The 16949-nt window shown below is 50.1% G+C and overlaps 1 protein-coding gene across 3 annotated transcripts in view; it reads left to right on the forward strand.

Moving 5' to 3' along the window:
* FRMPD3 (FERM and PDZ domain containing 3) overlaps positions 1–14640 on the forward strand; it is a 79383-nt gene extending 64743 nt beyond the window's left edge. For 2 of the 3 annotated variants that reach the window (XM_007198590.2, XM_057537534.1), the window contains 2 exons: positions 8439–9260; positions 10844–14640. In XM_007198590.2, the coding sequence (XP_007198652.2) occupies positions 8439–9260; positions 10844–13761 (3740 nt within the window). In that variant the 3' untranslated portion in view covers positions 13762–14640. The remainder of the gene's footprint in view (positions 1–8438; positions 9261–10843) is intronic. The other variant, XM_057537535.1, reaches the window with a different exon arrangement.
* Positions 14641–16949: the final 2309 nt, after the last annotated feature.

A 16949-nucleotide genomic window follows, 5' to 3' on the forward strand; every position in this document is an offset into this window, starting at 1 on the left:
CAAGGCCTCTCTGTCCATACAGGAGCCACTTGGACCACGGTGGTGTCCCTGCTGTTTGCAGTGCTTCACTTCCCCAAGGCCCTGAGTCCACGCTGGGGCCCACATGTGTGGCGTTTGGGGCTGTTAGATGCTGGGTTCAACAGCAGCCACTCAGTGCTCTTGGCCAGTGGGACAGCGTGAGCCTCATAGCGCGACTTGTCAGGGGCTGGTATGCACATCTTATCCCATGGCCCCAAGGACGGGCAAGCGGGACAGCAAGCGGCACCACTGAGGAGACCTCTGCCCAGGTTACAGTGAGGGGCCATCAGTCCCTGGTACAAAGCTGAGATGGGTTTCCTCCATTGGCCCGCACTTTCATTTCAGAACAGAAGCCCCAGTGCTAACTGTTGTTTAGCAAAGGCCTATAGGGAACAAGAATCCTGCCAACCTCAGCTGGGCTTTTCCCTCGGGGGCCAAAACTCCAGCCTACTCAGGGCCTCATCTCTCTGGCCGGCCCTCTATTCTCGTTCCTCTGCAGCTGCTGGCTGCCAGCTAGCCCGACTCAATGCTCAGCCGGCTGGGCCAAAAGGATGCTGTTAAACCCACAACTGGAAAAGGGAAAGCATCACCTCTCCTTTGAGACCGAGAAAACAAAGGAAAATGGGGAAGTGGGAGGGAAGGGATTACCTCTTAGGCTTTATCAGTAGTTTACCCACAGTAGGTATTTCGTTTATTCACCCAACAACTATTTCTCGAGTATTCATTATGTGCCAGGCACTGCGGATAGAGCCATGAGTAACAGACGTGGTCCTTGCCCTCACCGAGCTTACAATCTAGTGGGGGAATATGGACATGATTAAAGGGATAATGTCAATGCAGTAAGTACATTTGCGTTTATTTAGGGGAAATTCAGCTGACACAACAGAACAACACCTGGGCTTGAGAAAGGCTCAGATAAATACCAGTTCTCCAGCTGTACCGCTGGTGGGAAATCCAGAGGCAGCTACCATCTCTCCAGCCTTGAATTCGCTTGTGTCCTGGGGAAATGCAGGAAAATAAGGCTTTGGGGGCCCCAACTGGGACTGTAGTTGGAGGAACTCACTCTACATTTTCTCCCATGGTTAGAAAACAGTTTGGTCTAGTGAATCGAATATTCTAGTTAAAGGCTACTACATAGCCCATGCATGGCTTACTGATTTTCATGAAGTTAAAACTCCACAACATGGAGAGTGCTAAAGCTAGACTGAACATAGCAGACTCTTTTTTTTTTATGATGATTCAGAAAGAACATGAACGTATTCCAAGTCTTCTAGGTCATTGTAACCAGTAATGATCATCGGACTATAGAATACAGCAAGGCCAAGCAATAGAAAGCTGGTTGGGTCAACATGGTGCTGTGTGTGTGTGGGGGGGGAGATATCTATTTGAGCATATATATATGCTGATCTACTTGGATCACCGTCCTGTTTCTTTGCAAGCATTTCTTTTTTTTTTTTTTTTTTTCAAGCATTTCTTTTAAGTCAGCCTTCCGAGTGGCTGAGTACAGAGCGATAGACTAGGGCATCCCTCTTGGGGAAAGCTGATGAGCAATTTACAGCAGATTCACAATCTGAGAGGCACGCTGTCCCAGCCATCAGCCTACCGCACCTGGCTTTCCTGGCATTTCTAACCTTCTGTCCGGAGGAGATTTGGGCTTTTCCAGGCACATTTTCTCCTCCACACAGCCCCATGCTGCTCCTTAGATCTGCAAATCACAGTACCGAGTGGCAGGCTGTGCATCACCTGGCCTTGACAGCCTGGTGTTGGGAGATGTTTCCATCTTGCAGGGAGGGAAGCCACCTTTGGACTTTCAGATCTTGTCTGAGAGAAGTCACCACCTGCTTATTGGACATGCCCCTGGGAGCCACCTCTGATGGCAGCTTATTGCCAGGCTGGCTATGCTGATTGTTCAGTTGTGTCACAGGGAGTTAGCACGGGTGCATGGCCAGGACCCGTGGACAGTGCCTGCGGGTAGAGACTTCCTGAACTGATAGTTTGTGCTCCTGGCTCAGTGCTCCCCTAGAGCACTTCTTACCTAAGGCACAGAGGTCATTACATACTACTCCCCCAGCTGACCCAGAGTTCCCTAGATACAGCCGCTATGATCTAAATTGAACCCACTCAATGTGGTTACATTGACTGTATAGAGAGACAACATGGTTCATGGAAAACAGCAGGGGTTGGGATCTGAAGTCAGAAAGACTTGGGTTCCAGTGTCTGCTCTGCCATATCCCAGCTGTGTGATCATGAGGATAATAATAGTACCTACCTCATGAGGGATTGACAGGATCATGTGAGATAAACCCCATAAGGTCCTTTCAAGTACAGAGCACATTTTTGCTCTTTTTATAATGTTTGGGAGTTCATCATGTACCCAGGGCTGTGCTTTTTTTCTTTTAAATAAACTTTATTTAGACATAATTTCTAAGCCATAAAATTCACCCATTTAAAGTTCACAACTCAGTGTTTTTGAGTATATTTAATATATTCACAGGGTTGTACAATCCTTGCCACAATTTTTTAAAGTAATTAATTTATTTATTTATTTTTGGCTGCGTTGGGTCGCAGGCTTTCTCTAGTTGCGGCGAGCGGGGGCTACTCTTCGTTGCAGTGCGCAGGCTTCTCATTGCGGTGGCTTCTCTTTTTGCAGTGCGTGGGCTCTAGGTGCGCGGGCTTCAGTAGTTGTGGCTCGCTGGCTCCAGAGCGCAGGCTCAGTAGTTGTGTCGCACGGGCTTAGTTGCTCTGCGGCATGTGGGATCTTCCCGGACCAGGGCTCGAACCCCGTGTCCCCTGCATTGGCAGGCAGATTCTCAACACTGCGCCACCAGGGAAGCCCCTTGCCACAATTTAGTTTTAGAATGTTTTCACCCCTTCTAAAACAAACTCTGTACCCATTAGCACTCATTCCCCATTCCTCCACCCCCAAATGACCACCCAGCCCTAAGCAACCACTAATTGACTTTTCTGTCTCTATAGCTTTGCCTATTCTGGACATTTTGTATAAATGGAATCATATAATATATGGTCTTTTTGTAGCTTGGTTTTTTCACTTAGCATAATGTTTTCAAGGGTCATCCATGCTGTAGCATGTATCAGTACTTCATTTCTTTTTATTAACTAATAATATTCCTTTGTATGGATAGACCACATTTTGTTTATCCATTCATCAGCTGATGGACATTTGGGTTGTTTCCACCTTTTGACTATTATGAATAATGATGTTATAAACATTGATGTACAAGTTTTTGTAGGGACACATTTTTTTGTTCCTATTGGGTATTTATATCTAGGAGTAAGATTGCTGTTCTATGTTTAATTTTGAGAAGCTGCCAAACTGTTTTACAAAGTGACTGCATCATTTTACATTCCCATCAGAAATGTTGGAGGGTTACAGTTTCAACATATCCTCGCCAACACTTGTATTGTTCATCTTTTTTATTATATCCATTGTAGCGGATGTGAAGTGGTATTTCACTGTAGTTTTGATTTGCATTTCCATAATAATTACTGATGTTGAGCATCTTTTCGTGTGCTTATAGGCCATTTGCATATCTTTTTTGGTGAAATATCTATTCAAATCCTTTGCTCATTTTTAAATTGGGCTATTTGACCATAAAGGAGAGTTTATTTCTGGACTCTCAGTTCTATTCCATATAACCTATAATGCCTTATGCCAGTACAACAGTTTTGATTACCATTGCTTCGTAGTTAAGTTTTAAAATTGGGAAGTATGAGTCCTCCTACTTTGTTCCTCTTTTTAAGATTGTTTTGATTATTCTGGGTCTCTTGTGATTCCATGTGAATTTTTGAATTAGCTTATCAGTTTCTACAAAGTCAGCTGGGATTCTGATAGGGACTGTGTTGAATCTATAGATCAGTTTGGGAAGTATTGCCATCTTAGCCATATTAAGTCTTCCAGTCCCTGAACATAGAGTGTCTTTCCATTTATTTAAATCTTCTTCAAATTTCTTTCACAAATGTTTTGTAGTTTCCAGTATACAAGTCTTGTACTTCTTTTATTAAATTTATACCTAAGTATTTTATTCTTTTTGATGCTATTATAAATAGAATTGCTTCCTAATTTTACTATTAGATTGTTTATTGCTAGTGCATAAAAATACAATTGACTTTTGCGTACTAAGCTTTTATCCTGTAACCTTGCTGAGATTATTAGTTCTAATAGCTTATTAGTGGATTCCTTGGGGCTTTTCTTTATATAAGATCATGTCATCTACAAATAGAGATAGTTTTACTTCTTCCTTTCCAGTCTGGATGACTGTATTTCATTTTACTGTCTAATTGTCCTGGCTAGAAATCCAAGTATGGTGTTGAATAGAAGTGGTGAAAATGGAAATCCTGGACCTTTCCTTATTTTAGGGGGAAAGCTTTCAGTCTTTCACCATCAAGTATGATGTTAGCTTTGTTTTGTTTTGTTTTTTAAATTTTATTTATTTATTTATTTATGGCTATGTTGGGTCTTCGTTGCTGCACGCGGGCTTTCTCTAGTTGCGGCGAGTGGGGGCTACTCTTCATTGTGGTGCGCGGGCTTCTCATTGCAATGGCTTCTCGTTGCGGAGCACGGGCTCTAGGCGTGCAGGCTTCAGTAGTTGTGGCACGTGGGCTCAGTAGTTGTGACTCATGGGCTCTAGAGCTCAGGCTCAGTAGTTGTGGCACACGGTCTTAGTTGCTCTGCGGCATGTGGGATCTTCCCGGACCAGGGCTCAAACCCACGTCCCCTGCATTGGCCGGCGGATTCTTAACCACCGCGCCACCAGGGAAGCCCAGCTTTGGTTTTTTATAGTTAACCTTTATCGTGTTGAGGAAGTTCCCTTTTATTTTGTCGAGTTTTATCATGAAAGGTGTTGGACTTTGTCAAGTGATTTTTCTGTGTCTATTGAGATGATCATGTGGCTTTTGTCCTCTGTTCTATTAACATGGTGTATTATATTAATTGATTTTTGGATGTTAAATCAACCTTGCATTCCTGCAGTAAATCCCACTTGGTCATGGTGTATAATTCTTGGTATATGTTTCTGGATTCAGATTGCTAGTATTTTGTTGAGATCTATATTATATTTTGTATCTAAATTCATAAGAAATATTGGTCTGTAGTTTTCTTGTGATGTCTTTGTCTGGTTATGGTATAGCAAGGTAATATTGGCATCACAAAATGAGTTGAGAAGTATCCCTTCCTTTTCTATTTCTTGGAAGGGTTTTTGAAAAATTACTATAAATGCTTCTTTGAGCATTTGACAATATTCACCAGTGAAGCCATTTGGGCCTGGACTGACTGACTGACTGACTGAGTTGATTGATTTGGGGAGAGTTAATTACTAATTCAGTTTATCTTCCTGTTATTGGCCTATTCAGATTTTCTGTCTTCTTAAGTCAGTTTTGGTAATTTGTGTATTTCTAGGAATTTGTCTATTTTATCTCAGGTTATCTAATTTGTTGGCATAAGCTTATTCAAAATATTCACCTTATAAATGATTCCATACCTTGTAGAGTCAGCAGTGATGTCCCTTCTTTCATTCCTGATTTTAGTAATTTGAATCTTCTCTCTTTTTTGCCTGGTCTATACAGCTAAAGGTTTGTTATTATTATTGATCTTTCAAAGAACCAACTTTTAGTTTCATTGATTTTTCTCAATTTTTGTATCCTCTATACTTTATTATTTCTTTCCTTCTGCTTGTTTAGTTTTAGGTTTAGTTTGTTTTTTTGTTTGCTTTGTTTTGTTTTGTTTTGGTTTTGGCTGCGCTCTGTGGCTTGCAGGATCTTAGTTCCCTGACCAGGGATTACACCTGAGCCACGGCACTCAGAGCGTCGAGTCCTAAGCACTGGACCACCAGGGAATTCCCATAGTTCGTGCTTCTTTTTCAAGTTTTGTAAGGTGGAAGGTCAGGTAATTGATGTGAAATCCTTCTTCTTTTTTAAATGTAGGTGTTTATAAATTTCCCTCTAAACCCTACATTAGTTAGATCTCATAAGTTTTCATATACTGTGTCTTCATTTTCATTCATGTCCAAGTATTTTCGAATTTCCTTTGATTCCTCTTTTGACCCATTGGTTATTTAGGAACGTTTTATTTAATTTCCATGCATATATGAATTTCCCAAATTTCCTTCTGTCATTAATTTCTAATTTAATTCTGTTGTGCTCAAAAAACAAACTTTATATGATTTCATTCCTTTTAAGTTCATTGAGGTCTATTTTATGACCTAACATATGGTCTGTCTTGGAGAATGTTCCAGGTGTACTTAAGCAGAATGTATATTCTGCTACTGTTAGGTGACATATTCTATAGATTTCTATTAGGTCTAGTTGGTTTATAGTGCAGTTCAGGTCCTCTATTTCCTTGTTGATCTTGTGCCTAGTTGTTCTATCCATTATTGAAAGTAGGGTATTGAAGTCTCCAACTATTGCAGTTGACTTGTGTATTTCTCCTTTCAATTCAGTCAGGTTTTGCTTCATGTATTTCGGGGCTCCATTGTTAAGTGACAGCACCATGCTTTTGTGATGGCTGTAAGCACTAATAAAAAGCAACACTGACACGTTGACCCTGTCCAGCTGGAATTTGAAGGGCATTTGAGAGTTTTTTTTCCCAGCATCTTGAGAACCATGATGAACTATAAGGTAATGGTTAAAAAACATGGGCTTTGCATAAAAAGAACGAAATTGAGTTATTTGTAGTGAGGTGGATGGACCTAGAGTCTGTCATACAGAGTGAAGTAAGTTAGAAAGAGAAAAACAAATACCTATGCTAACACATATATATGGAATCTAAGGGGAAAAAAAAAAGGTCATGAAGAACCTAGTGGCAAGACGGGAATAAAGACACAGACCTACTAGAGAATGGACTTGAGGATATGGGGAGGGGGAAGGGTAAGCTGGGACAAACAGAGAGTGACATGGACTTATATACACTACCAAATGTAAAATAGATAGCTAGTGGGAAGTAGCCGCATAGCATAGGGAGATCAGCTTGGTGCTTTGTGACCACCTAGAGGGGTGGGATAGGGAGGGTGGGAGGGAGGGAGACACAAGAGGGAAAGAGATATGGGGACATATGTATATGTATAGCTGATTCACTTTGTTATGCAGCAGAAACTAACACACCATTGTAAAGCAATTATACTCCAATAAAGATGTTTAAAAAAAAAACATGGGCTTTGTAGACCCTCAAACCTGGGCTCAAATCCAGACTGCCAGGGCATTCCCTGGTGGTCCAGTGATTAAGACTCTGTGCTTTCACTGCCGAGGGCCCAGATTCAATCCCTGGTCGGGAAGCTAAGACCCCACAAGCCACGTGGCAAGGCCAAAAATAAAAATAAAAAAGAATCCACACTGCCATTTACAACTCATGTGACCTTGTGTAAGTCACAAAACGAATGGATCAGTTTCTTTGTCTGTAAAATGGGGATAATGATAGCACCTACCTCATTGGGTTGTTGTGAGGATTAAATAGGATCATGTGTATGACCTTAGCCTAAGTTAATGCCTGCCATCTGTCTGTCTGTCTGCTGATAACAAAGGGAATTGGCATTGTCTGAGTATATTCTCACAGATAACATGGGACAGGGTCCCCAGAACAGACTAAAAGAGAGAAACCAGAAAGAAAGCATTTGCTATGGATAATTCTCAGATGCACACACTTACCATCGTTAAAAACTGTTGACTAGAACATTTTACCACATGTATGTAGAGCAGGCAGGCTAGCCCTGTATGAATACAGAGAAGTGCTATGATTTGAGGAATTGACAAAAATGCTCCCCCCACCCTCCTCCCACATCCCAGCGTATCTCTCATATGCTTTACACATTCAGATGCCCTGAATTTTACTAGTAGAGCTCTATTCTTTTAGGGTCCCTCCATCGAAAATCCTCTTTGAAATACACACTCTTGGGATTGTACTAGCCTATTTTACACTTGCCCACTGAACCACTACTAACCTGTCAGATTCATTTCCTTCTGCTACAAGAGATCCAGCATAACACGAGTGTAACAGAGCACTGGGGGTGGGACAGACTCTGAATAGAGTGGGGTTTGAGACAGGGACAGTTCCAGGGGGGACATAAAACAAACCTCACCCTACAGCTGACTCTCAGACCAGACATACCCATGTAAGAGTCCAGCTGTGCCCAGATACCAAGGTGTTCCCCCCCCGCCCCAGCCCGTGCCTTTTCCCATTTCAGAGGTGATGGGGCTATTAGCAGCCCAGGCCATTTGATTCGACTCACTCTACTTTCAGGGGCAGCAGCAGCATGCCTGCCCCTTCCCCTCCTCTCTAGCAGCCAGATAACACTCCCTCTCAGTCCCTACCACCCAACCGGGCACCAGAGACCCAGGCCCGAGACGCCAAGGAAACTCGGCCACAGTCCTCAGCACCAGGGCTCACGTGTTGATTCTCTTTCTGGGTTTAGATTACATGCACAGCGCCCACCGCCCTGTCACTGGGGGCCACCTGGGGAAAAAGGAGAGTAGTTATGTGGGCAGCATGGGCACCAGCCCCAGGAAGTCGAGCCGCTGCACGCCCCCGCCTGCCGACTCTGAGCTTGTCAGCTTTTGCTACCTCCACATGCGGGAACAAAGGAAGGATCAGGAAAGCCGGACAGATGTCAATGAGAACTTAATCTTCTTTGAGGAGACCAGGCCCCGGACCAAGTCTGACCCCACGTCTAAGAGTTCTGGCCAAGGTTATGATGTGATCCCTGATGACTTTGATGCAGCTAGCCTAGACCACGAGCCTTGTGCCAGCAGGGCCCGGTCCTACACTTTGGACAATTCCCTTGGGGCTGAAGCCCTGAATTTCTACTGTGACTCTTGCAAAGCCAAACTCCAGGAGCAGCTGGGCCCTCGCAAAGGTGGGAGGTCTGGCTCCTCTCGTGACAATATGGTAGACCTGATGTCCCTCCCACCCCCCGGGAGTGAGGAGGAGGAAGAGGAGGAAGATGAGAGCACTTCGCTGTTGCCTGCCATTGCTGCCCCACCTCCTGGTTTCCGAGACAACAGTTCTGATGAAGATGACCCCAAGCGCCGGGCCGTCCAGAGCCAGGAGCAAGGACGCCACCTGCGTGGGCTCCTGTACGATGAGATTCCGGTGACACTGATTGACAGCGTGCAGACCCGGACAGTCCGAGATCATGCCCAGGAGCTAGATGATGCCCTGGTGTCCACTCTGCAGGCTCTGGAAGCCCTGGCAGCCTCAGAGGATGGACCACACCCCCCAGCCCCTCAGACTGCAGGTAACAGTGCGTTCCTCCTCCCTCTTGCCTCCCTTTCCTTCTCCTGGCCAGGCAGGCCCAGCAGATGACATTTCTTCTTCCCAAGCAGAGGTCAAAGTCAGCGTGGTGTGTCAGGGCAGTGGATGGGCCAGAAGCAGTTCAGATAGGGTCGGGGGAGCGACGAAGCTGCGGCAGGGATCTGCTGCTCAGCCCCCGCTAGAGCTCTGGCTCTCACCATTCCATCGCTTTGGAAATGTCTTGCCGATGGACCCCAGGGATTGGGGCCGTGACAGCTACGGAGCCAGGCCAGGATGGAGGATCAGAGCAAGATTGTGAGAGATATAGAAGACAGGCAAAGAACAGCCAGCATGCATATGACTGGAAGAAAAACAAAATGACCAACTAACCACCTAGGGACCTGGGATCAGGGGAGCCAGGAGCCCTCACCGCTCAGGGCTGAGGCCTTTATCCGCCTAAGAGCTTTGGCTCTCAGTCAGACGCATCCAAGTCCTGGCTTCTTCACCACTTTCAGTGTCACCTTTGCTTTGGCAAGGCACTTAACCCTCTCTGAGCCTCACTTTTGTCATCTTAAATGGATTTGAGAACAATAGTCCTATCACATAGGGTTGTTGTGAGGATTAAATGAGATCGTTCATGCAAAGTACATAAACACTTCCTAGCACATAGTAAGGACTCAGTAAGTGGTAGCCACTATTATTATTATTATTCGGTGGGCAAACTATACAGCATGCATGCTATTCCCTGCTATAGACCCACATACATCCATCTTGTAGACAAACACGGATGTCAGACATGCACCCATAGTCACACATACATCCTTCCACACACATAGGCCTTCAAACAAAGAGGTCAGTGATACAGTGACAGGAAGGAAATAGGGAGCAATAAGGCATATGAGAAAGCCTGTGAGGCGAGGGCAAGTGTGGACAGAGAGGGTGAAGCAATTGGGGTCAGAGGGAGCCTCGCTGACCAAGGCGAGTACCTGCCTTTTCTGTATGTGAGCACATCCTTGGTGTCGGGCGGCCCCCATGTGTTCGGCCCCCAGGCCTGGCATTTCTCTTTGCTCAGAGTCTGGAGCTCCAAGCACTGGCTGCTCCCAGGCTAGAAGCCCATGTGATAGTCAGAGAGAGGCCAAGCTCAGCTAAATGGCCTCAGCTGCAGGGACTGTAGGCAGGCCTGGCCAGATGAGGAGGGCCGGAGAGAGAGGGAGCTCTCTTTGCTGGCTCTCTTCAGGACAATTAACAAAAATTTCCTAGCTGTTGAATCTAAAAATAGTGATGATTAGCATGTTGTTTTGCCTGTGATTTGCATGTTAATTTGCCATCAAACTGCCCAGATCTTCTCTAGGCCTCTTTTGTTTCTCTTTCGGATTCCAGCCCTTCATCACCCCTCTCCCAGCTTGCCTTTCTTTGTCCCCTCCCCTCCCCTCCTCCCACCCTCAGCCCTGCAGGCCCCCCAGGCCTGACTGGTTTTTTCCAGCTTGAAACCCTGCTGACTAACCTTGACCCTCATAGACTCTCTACATATGGTTGGAAAGGACTTGATGCGAGTAAATGCTGCAGACCCTGTCCCTGTCCCTCCAGGTCTGATTGTGCTGGCCACAATCACCCCTGAATCGTCGCTGGACTCGGGCCACGAAACCAACTCTTCGGAGCTCACGGACATGTCGGAGATGATGTCAGCCATGAAGCAACACCAGAATACCACCTACTTTCTGGCCCAGCATCTCAACAAGGACAGCCTCCTGGCCCGCAAGGACCTGCCCTTCCGGATCCAGAGCTGTGCAGCCCAGGCCGTTCTCACGGCCCCTTACTCTCTCGGGCGCCCGGATCCCAACCTGTCCCTCCAGCCAGCTGTCACAGGCCAGAGTCCTGGCGCCCCTGGTGCTCGGAGGAAGCTGCCCCCGTCAGAGGCCCAGCCACAGCGCGAGCGAACGTATGCCCTGGCTGTGCACCCAGCGCTGTCCCCTCAGCTGAGTGAGCAGAAGAATCTGAGCCTGCTATCCCCAGTTCCTGAGGACAAAGGGCCTGGCCACACTCGGGCAGGCCTAGAGATGTCACTGAGGGCGGCCACACCGTCCCTCAGTGAAGAACAGGTCTCTGAGCTAAGGGAGAGCCTGCCCAAGGAGGTCAGGTTGAGCCCCAAGCTTATCCTGGACCCAAAGGGCAGTGTGACCCCAGCCATCATCTCGGCCACCCTACAGCAGGTGGTTCATACTAAGAGTCTATCTGCCCCTGGCGGGGCCTTGGGGAACCCCCCCAACAGTGGGGAGAGGTTAGAGGCCAGCATGGGGAGGTCAGAGGTCAGCATGGGAAGGCCAGAAGTTAGCGTGATGAGCGGCAGTGCCAATAAGAATCTCAAGTTCAAAATGAGTCCCAGTGCTCCAGAGGCTTCACGGAATTCGCAGCCGCAGCTGAGCCCAGAGGTCTCTTCCGGGTCCCGAGCACCCGCAGGCAGCCGAGCTGATAGCCTGCACCTCTCCTCACAAGAGGACAGGCTGCCTATTCAAAGTTTCCCTCCCAAAAGCTATCTTTCTCGAGCGAGTCGAGAGTCAGTGGGCAAGCAAGGTAGTGGGGAGGTGGCGGGCAAGGGCGGGCCTGAGGGTGCTAAGCCTTCCCTGCACAAGCAGGGCACTGTCTCCGGCCAGGGGGAGAAGGGGCAGCTGGAGAGCACCCCCCAAAGCAGCAAGCTTGAAGACACCAGCCTGGTCCCCCGAGCCGGCTACCCCATGGTTCTGCAGAGCCCCAGCTGCCCGCCGCGAGGCCAGAGCCCGCTGAGGCCTCAGGCTGCCAGCCGGCAGGTGAGCACCATGCCCTCCAGAAAGATCGAAACGACCCTGGATGGAGCCCACTTGGCCTCCGAAGGCCCCACCAAGCCCAAATCGTCCCGGGGTCCTTTCCGGCTCCGCAACTTGTTCTCTGCCACCTTCCCAACCCGCCAGAAGAAGGAGACCGATGAGCGGCAGGCCCAGCTGCAGAAGGTAAAGCAGTATGAGCTGGAGTTCCTTGAGGAACTTCTCAAGCCACCAAGCCAGGGGGAGCTGTCGGGCACCGAGTACCTGCAACCCCCAGCTCCAGGCCGCTGCAGCTGCCAGCTCCGCAGCAGCCCCGTGCAGCAGGGGCCCGGCATGTCCCGAGAGCAGAGGCGCAGCTGTGATTGCAAGCGCGTGTGCCGGGGGGCCTGGCCTCAGGCCCCCCAGACGCCGGTGCCCGGCCTCCGGGGCAGGGAGAGGGACAGGGTCCCCCCTACCCAGAGGCAGCCAGAGGCCGGCCCAGGCTTGAGCCTCGGCAGCCCCACCAGTGTCCGGCGCATCCGCTCCACCAGCCTGGAATCCCGAGAGTGCCGATCGGACCCTGAGAGCGGCGTTTCATGCCTGACCACATGTGCCTCGGGGGGCGAGTGTCTAGGAGCTCCCAACTACAGGAAACTGATGCGCCGCTACAGCATCAGTGAGCTGGACCAGGGCGACAGGGCCTCGCTGACCTCGGACGTCTACCCGCACCCACCCCTGGGCATGCTGCCCAGGGAGGCCAAGGAGGTAGAGGCAGGCCTCCCTCTAGGCGTGGGTCCCAAAAGCAAGTCGCTGGAATCCCCGACCCTTGGAGACCCCTCCTACGTCCACGTTGCCCCTGAGACCAAAGGCCCCAGACAGATGGCCGTGTTCTCACTGCCAGAAGAGGTATACCGGAAGCCCGCGGAGCTGGATGAGGACAGCGAGAGCGGCAAGTGCTGCTCCATTCGCTACTGCTTCTACTACCGCAAGTGCGACATGGCGGATGACACCAGCGACGGCAAGGACGAGCTCTCCTACTCCATCCCCATGAAGATCCTGCCCGGCATGAAGCTGGATGAGCAGGTGGTGCCCGTGGTGAGCAGGACCCTGCAGGTGCTGGATGCCGCCACCTGCAGCAGCCCGGAGGCCTCCCGCACCCAGGAGATCGACCTGCGGGTGTCCACCTTCGAGGGGAGCCTGGCCAAGATCAACGCCCTGCGGGCCCATGCCTACGGCCTGCCTGACGGCTTCCTGGCCGCCCGGCTGGACACCAACGAGCTGCTGACGGTCCTGCGGCAGTGCGTGGCCAGCCCCGAGGCCCGCGCCCCCAAGCCCTACGTCGCCCAGATCTCTGAATACAAGCTTGAGCTGGCTCTCAAGTTCAAGGAGCTCCGGGCCTCCTGCCGCCGCGTGGCCAACGTGGACAAGAGCCCCACTCACATGCTGGCGGCCATCACGGGCAGCTTCCAGGTGCTGAGCAGCCTCATTGAGACCTTCGTGCGGCTGGTGTTCATCGTGCGCTCCGAGGCCCAGCGCCAAGAGCTGCTGGCCAAGGTGGAAGAGGTGGTGAGGAACTACACCTTCCTGCTGCGCGCAGCCGAGGAGTCCACCGCCCGGAACCTCAAGCAGCAGCAGCAGGCAGTGGCCGCGGGGCACACACCGGGCTCCCCCGCTTCAGCGACTGTTATGAGCACATTCACCCGCTCCTTAAAAACCCTTATTAAGTAGGCCATCTGCCCGGGCCTGCCCCCCTTCCCCAACCGTGGCCCCAGGTTTGAGCTTTGTGGTCTTTGCATCTTGTGGTGAGTTTAGGTGTCTGCTGGGCCAGTCAGGGTCCCAGAGCCCTCAGTCTCCAGGGAGTGACAGCTCCCTGCATTGAGGCTGTTCCTGAGGGCTCCCGGCAGCTGCCACCCTGGGTATCCTCACCCCTTCCCTGGCCTCTGGGCGTCACTGTGAGGGCCAAGCCCCCCTCACCCCCGTCACTACGCCCGCCGCAGAGCTGTATTGCCTCTCTTCTCTAGGGCTGAGACGTGACGTCAGGCCCACTTCCTGCTCCATCGTGGGAGCCGGAGGGAGGCGGGCCTGAAGCAGGAGGCCCGTGGGCCTTGAGCTCCTCTTGGCTCCTGTGCCCCTCTGGGGAGCAGTGGCAGTAGCAGCAGGCCACACCGCCGAGCGAGCGGAGAGGCTCGGGCACCCAGTCCAGACGTGCCCGCCCACCCTGGGCTCACGCTCACTCGGCAGGAGCCACCCCGGAGGGCCTGTGCCCGGGTAGCGGGTCTGCAGAAAACAGCCGCACTCAGCTGTCTGTGGCCGGCCCAGCAGGCTGGCAGCCTCGGGGAGCGCTCGACCCCAGGCCCAGTAGCTCCACACCAGCCATTCCCAAAGTGCTCTGCCCCTCGCTGATGGGCAGGGCGGCTCAGTCCACTAGGGAGCAAGCATCTGGGATCACCCCGCTCGTTCTGGGTAAGGAACCTGGTGAACACGTCTGCCCTGGGGAGACCCGGCGCAGGCCTCAGAGCCCACCTGGCCCAGCCCAGCGCAGGGGCTGTCGCTGCCAGCGTGCGGCTCCTCTCAACATCTCTCTACCAGACAGACTGTCCTTAGGAGTCCGACTTAGCTACGGATGGGGGATGGGGGGTGGGGGGTGGGGGGGAGGGGTCGGGGGGTGTTGATGACTATATCTTAAACTTCTGGAAGCTAGCGTGATATGTTAATCCTGAGTATATGCTTTTGGCTGTGTATTGACCCTGTGGATTTGTTTCTCTAAGAAAAGAAGCTGAGCGCCTTACCCGGTGCAGTCCGGCACCTCTCTCTCCCTCTCTCTCTCTCTCTCTCTCTCTCTTTCTCTCTTTCTCTCTCTCTCTCTCTCTCTCTCTCTCTCTCCTCTCCCTCCCTCTCTCTCTCTCTCTCATCTATCTCTATCTCTCTGTCTCTCTCTCTCTCTCTCTCCCCACTCCTCCGAGTCATCTGGAAGGGAATCCACACTGTTTAGCATCCTCCTTGACACACATCTGCTGCCGTCACCGCCCCCACTACAACGTTCCTGGGAGTGAAGACACGGAGTCCCTACTAATTGCCCATTGTAGGGAACAAAGAAAGCCAATGTTTCTTCTGTATAGATTGCTTCTCATCCACCTCTCCATACACCCCATTTCCCACAAGCTCGTGCCCTGTGTCTGCCTCTCTTTCATCATTCCGTGAGAGGCTCACGTGAAACCTCCCATTCTTATGTGAGTTTTATAAAGATGTACACTGTGCTTAACCCCCGCCCATCCTTGGTATCCCCGAGTGCAATAAAGGACCCCCTGAGTGGCGATTCCTTTCGGCAAGGATTAGGGGAGCTCCTTCTGCAAAAGCCAGCCCCCCGTCTTCCTTGCCTCTCCTCCCACAGGACCAAGTTGTTTAATGGGCCAGAGATGCAGCCAGTGGGGAACCGTTGCCCCCCGCGACCACCGCAAGCCTGCGTGCTGACGTGGTCTGCCTCTTCTCCCAACTTCTTGATCCTGCCCCTTCACCACTCAGGCCCCAGCTGTGTCATTTATTCCACCGCCATCCTTCACCTCTCCCTCGGCCTCATGGAGAGAACACATTTTCTAATGTCTGTATATAGTATACATACTACATAAAATATATAAATTCTATATATATACTAATTTATGTCTTGTTTTTCAAACAAGAATGATTAAATCTATTCATCTTACTATCCCAATAAGTCTTTGCAGTGCCTCTGTGTGGGTGTCCTTGTGTCCTTGAATTGTTGGTTGCTGGGTGCTCCCCCGGGCCTCCGCGCCCATCTACCTGGGCCCTGGTTGTTGAGGAGAGATGAGGACCCTGCTCCTCCCGCCTCCCCTTTGCCCCTCTTAGAAGTCTCCTGTTGGTCACGGGAGTTGGATACTGTCTACTCCTTTCTCTTGACCTTGGGTCCTTTGGCTCACCTGGCCACCATGGCTGTGACCTCAGAGCTGATGGGGCAGGCTGGGCACATAAAAACAATGTGCTCCTCAGCACCGGACAGCCTGGGAATTGGGAGATAGGGATTCAGGTCAGCTCTCAAGTTGCTTTGGGAAATGGGGCCTCTCCCTCTGAAACGTGCCCAGTCACCTCAGAACATAACTTGACTGCCTTGTAGCTCAGGCTAGCCAATCCCTTGCAATGGCCTCTGGCGATTTCTTGGGAGAGGGGTATTTCCATACAATAGAAGCAGCAGGAACCTAAGCAGAGCTGACTTCTCTGGCTTTTCAGAGAGTTACCTAATGGTGGGTGATGATTCTATTTCTCTTGTTCTAGGTCCTTCTGGTAATCACAGGTCCCCTGTAGCCTATGAGATGCCTTTGTGCCAACTAGAAAAAGATTCTCCCTGCTGCATCTACCCACCATGATGAATTAGAAAACAATAGCAACAAAAAAAAAAACAGTCCTCTGGGTGATGCTAGACCTGTGGGCACACGTCTTGGTAATTTCAGACCCACTTACTTTGATGGCCGGTTGTACAAACTATACAACCATTTGCAGTAGCCCTGATGAGTCACTTCCTTCCAAAGCTTGGGCACAGATGCTTTTTCTCAGGTTTGCAAAAGTCGTGGCTAAAGTGGTTTGGGAGAGGGCAGACAGCAGAAGCAAGAAGAGCTACACTTCTGCAGCCTGTGGAAGGAAAACCACATTCACAGAAAGATACACAAAATGAAAAGGCAGAGGACTTTGTACCAGATGAAGGAACAAGTAAAACCCCAGAAAAACAATTAAATGGGGCTTCCCTGGTGGCACAGTGGTTAAGAATCTGCCTGCCAGTGTAGGGGACACGGGTTTGATCCCTGGTCCGGGAAGATCCCACATGCCGCGGAGCAACTAAGACCATGTGCCACAACTACTGAGCCTGCACTCTAGAGCCTGCAAGCCACAACTACTGAAGCCCACGT

Source organism: Balaenoptera acutorostrata, chromosome X (assembly GCF_949987535.1).
Source record: "Balaenoptera acutorostrata chromosome X, mBalAcu1.1, whole genome shotgun sequence".
In the NCBI taxonomy this organism is placed as follows: domain Eukaryota; kingdom Metazoa; phylum Chordata; class Mammalia; order Artiodactyla; family Balaenopteridae; genus Balaenoptera; species Balaenoptera acutorostrata.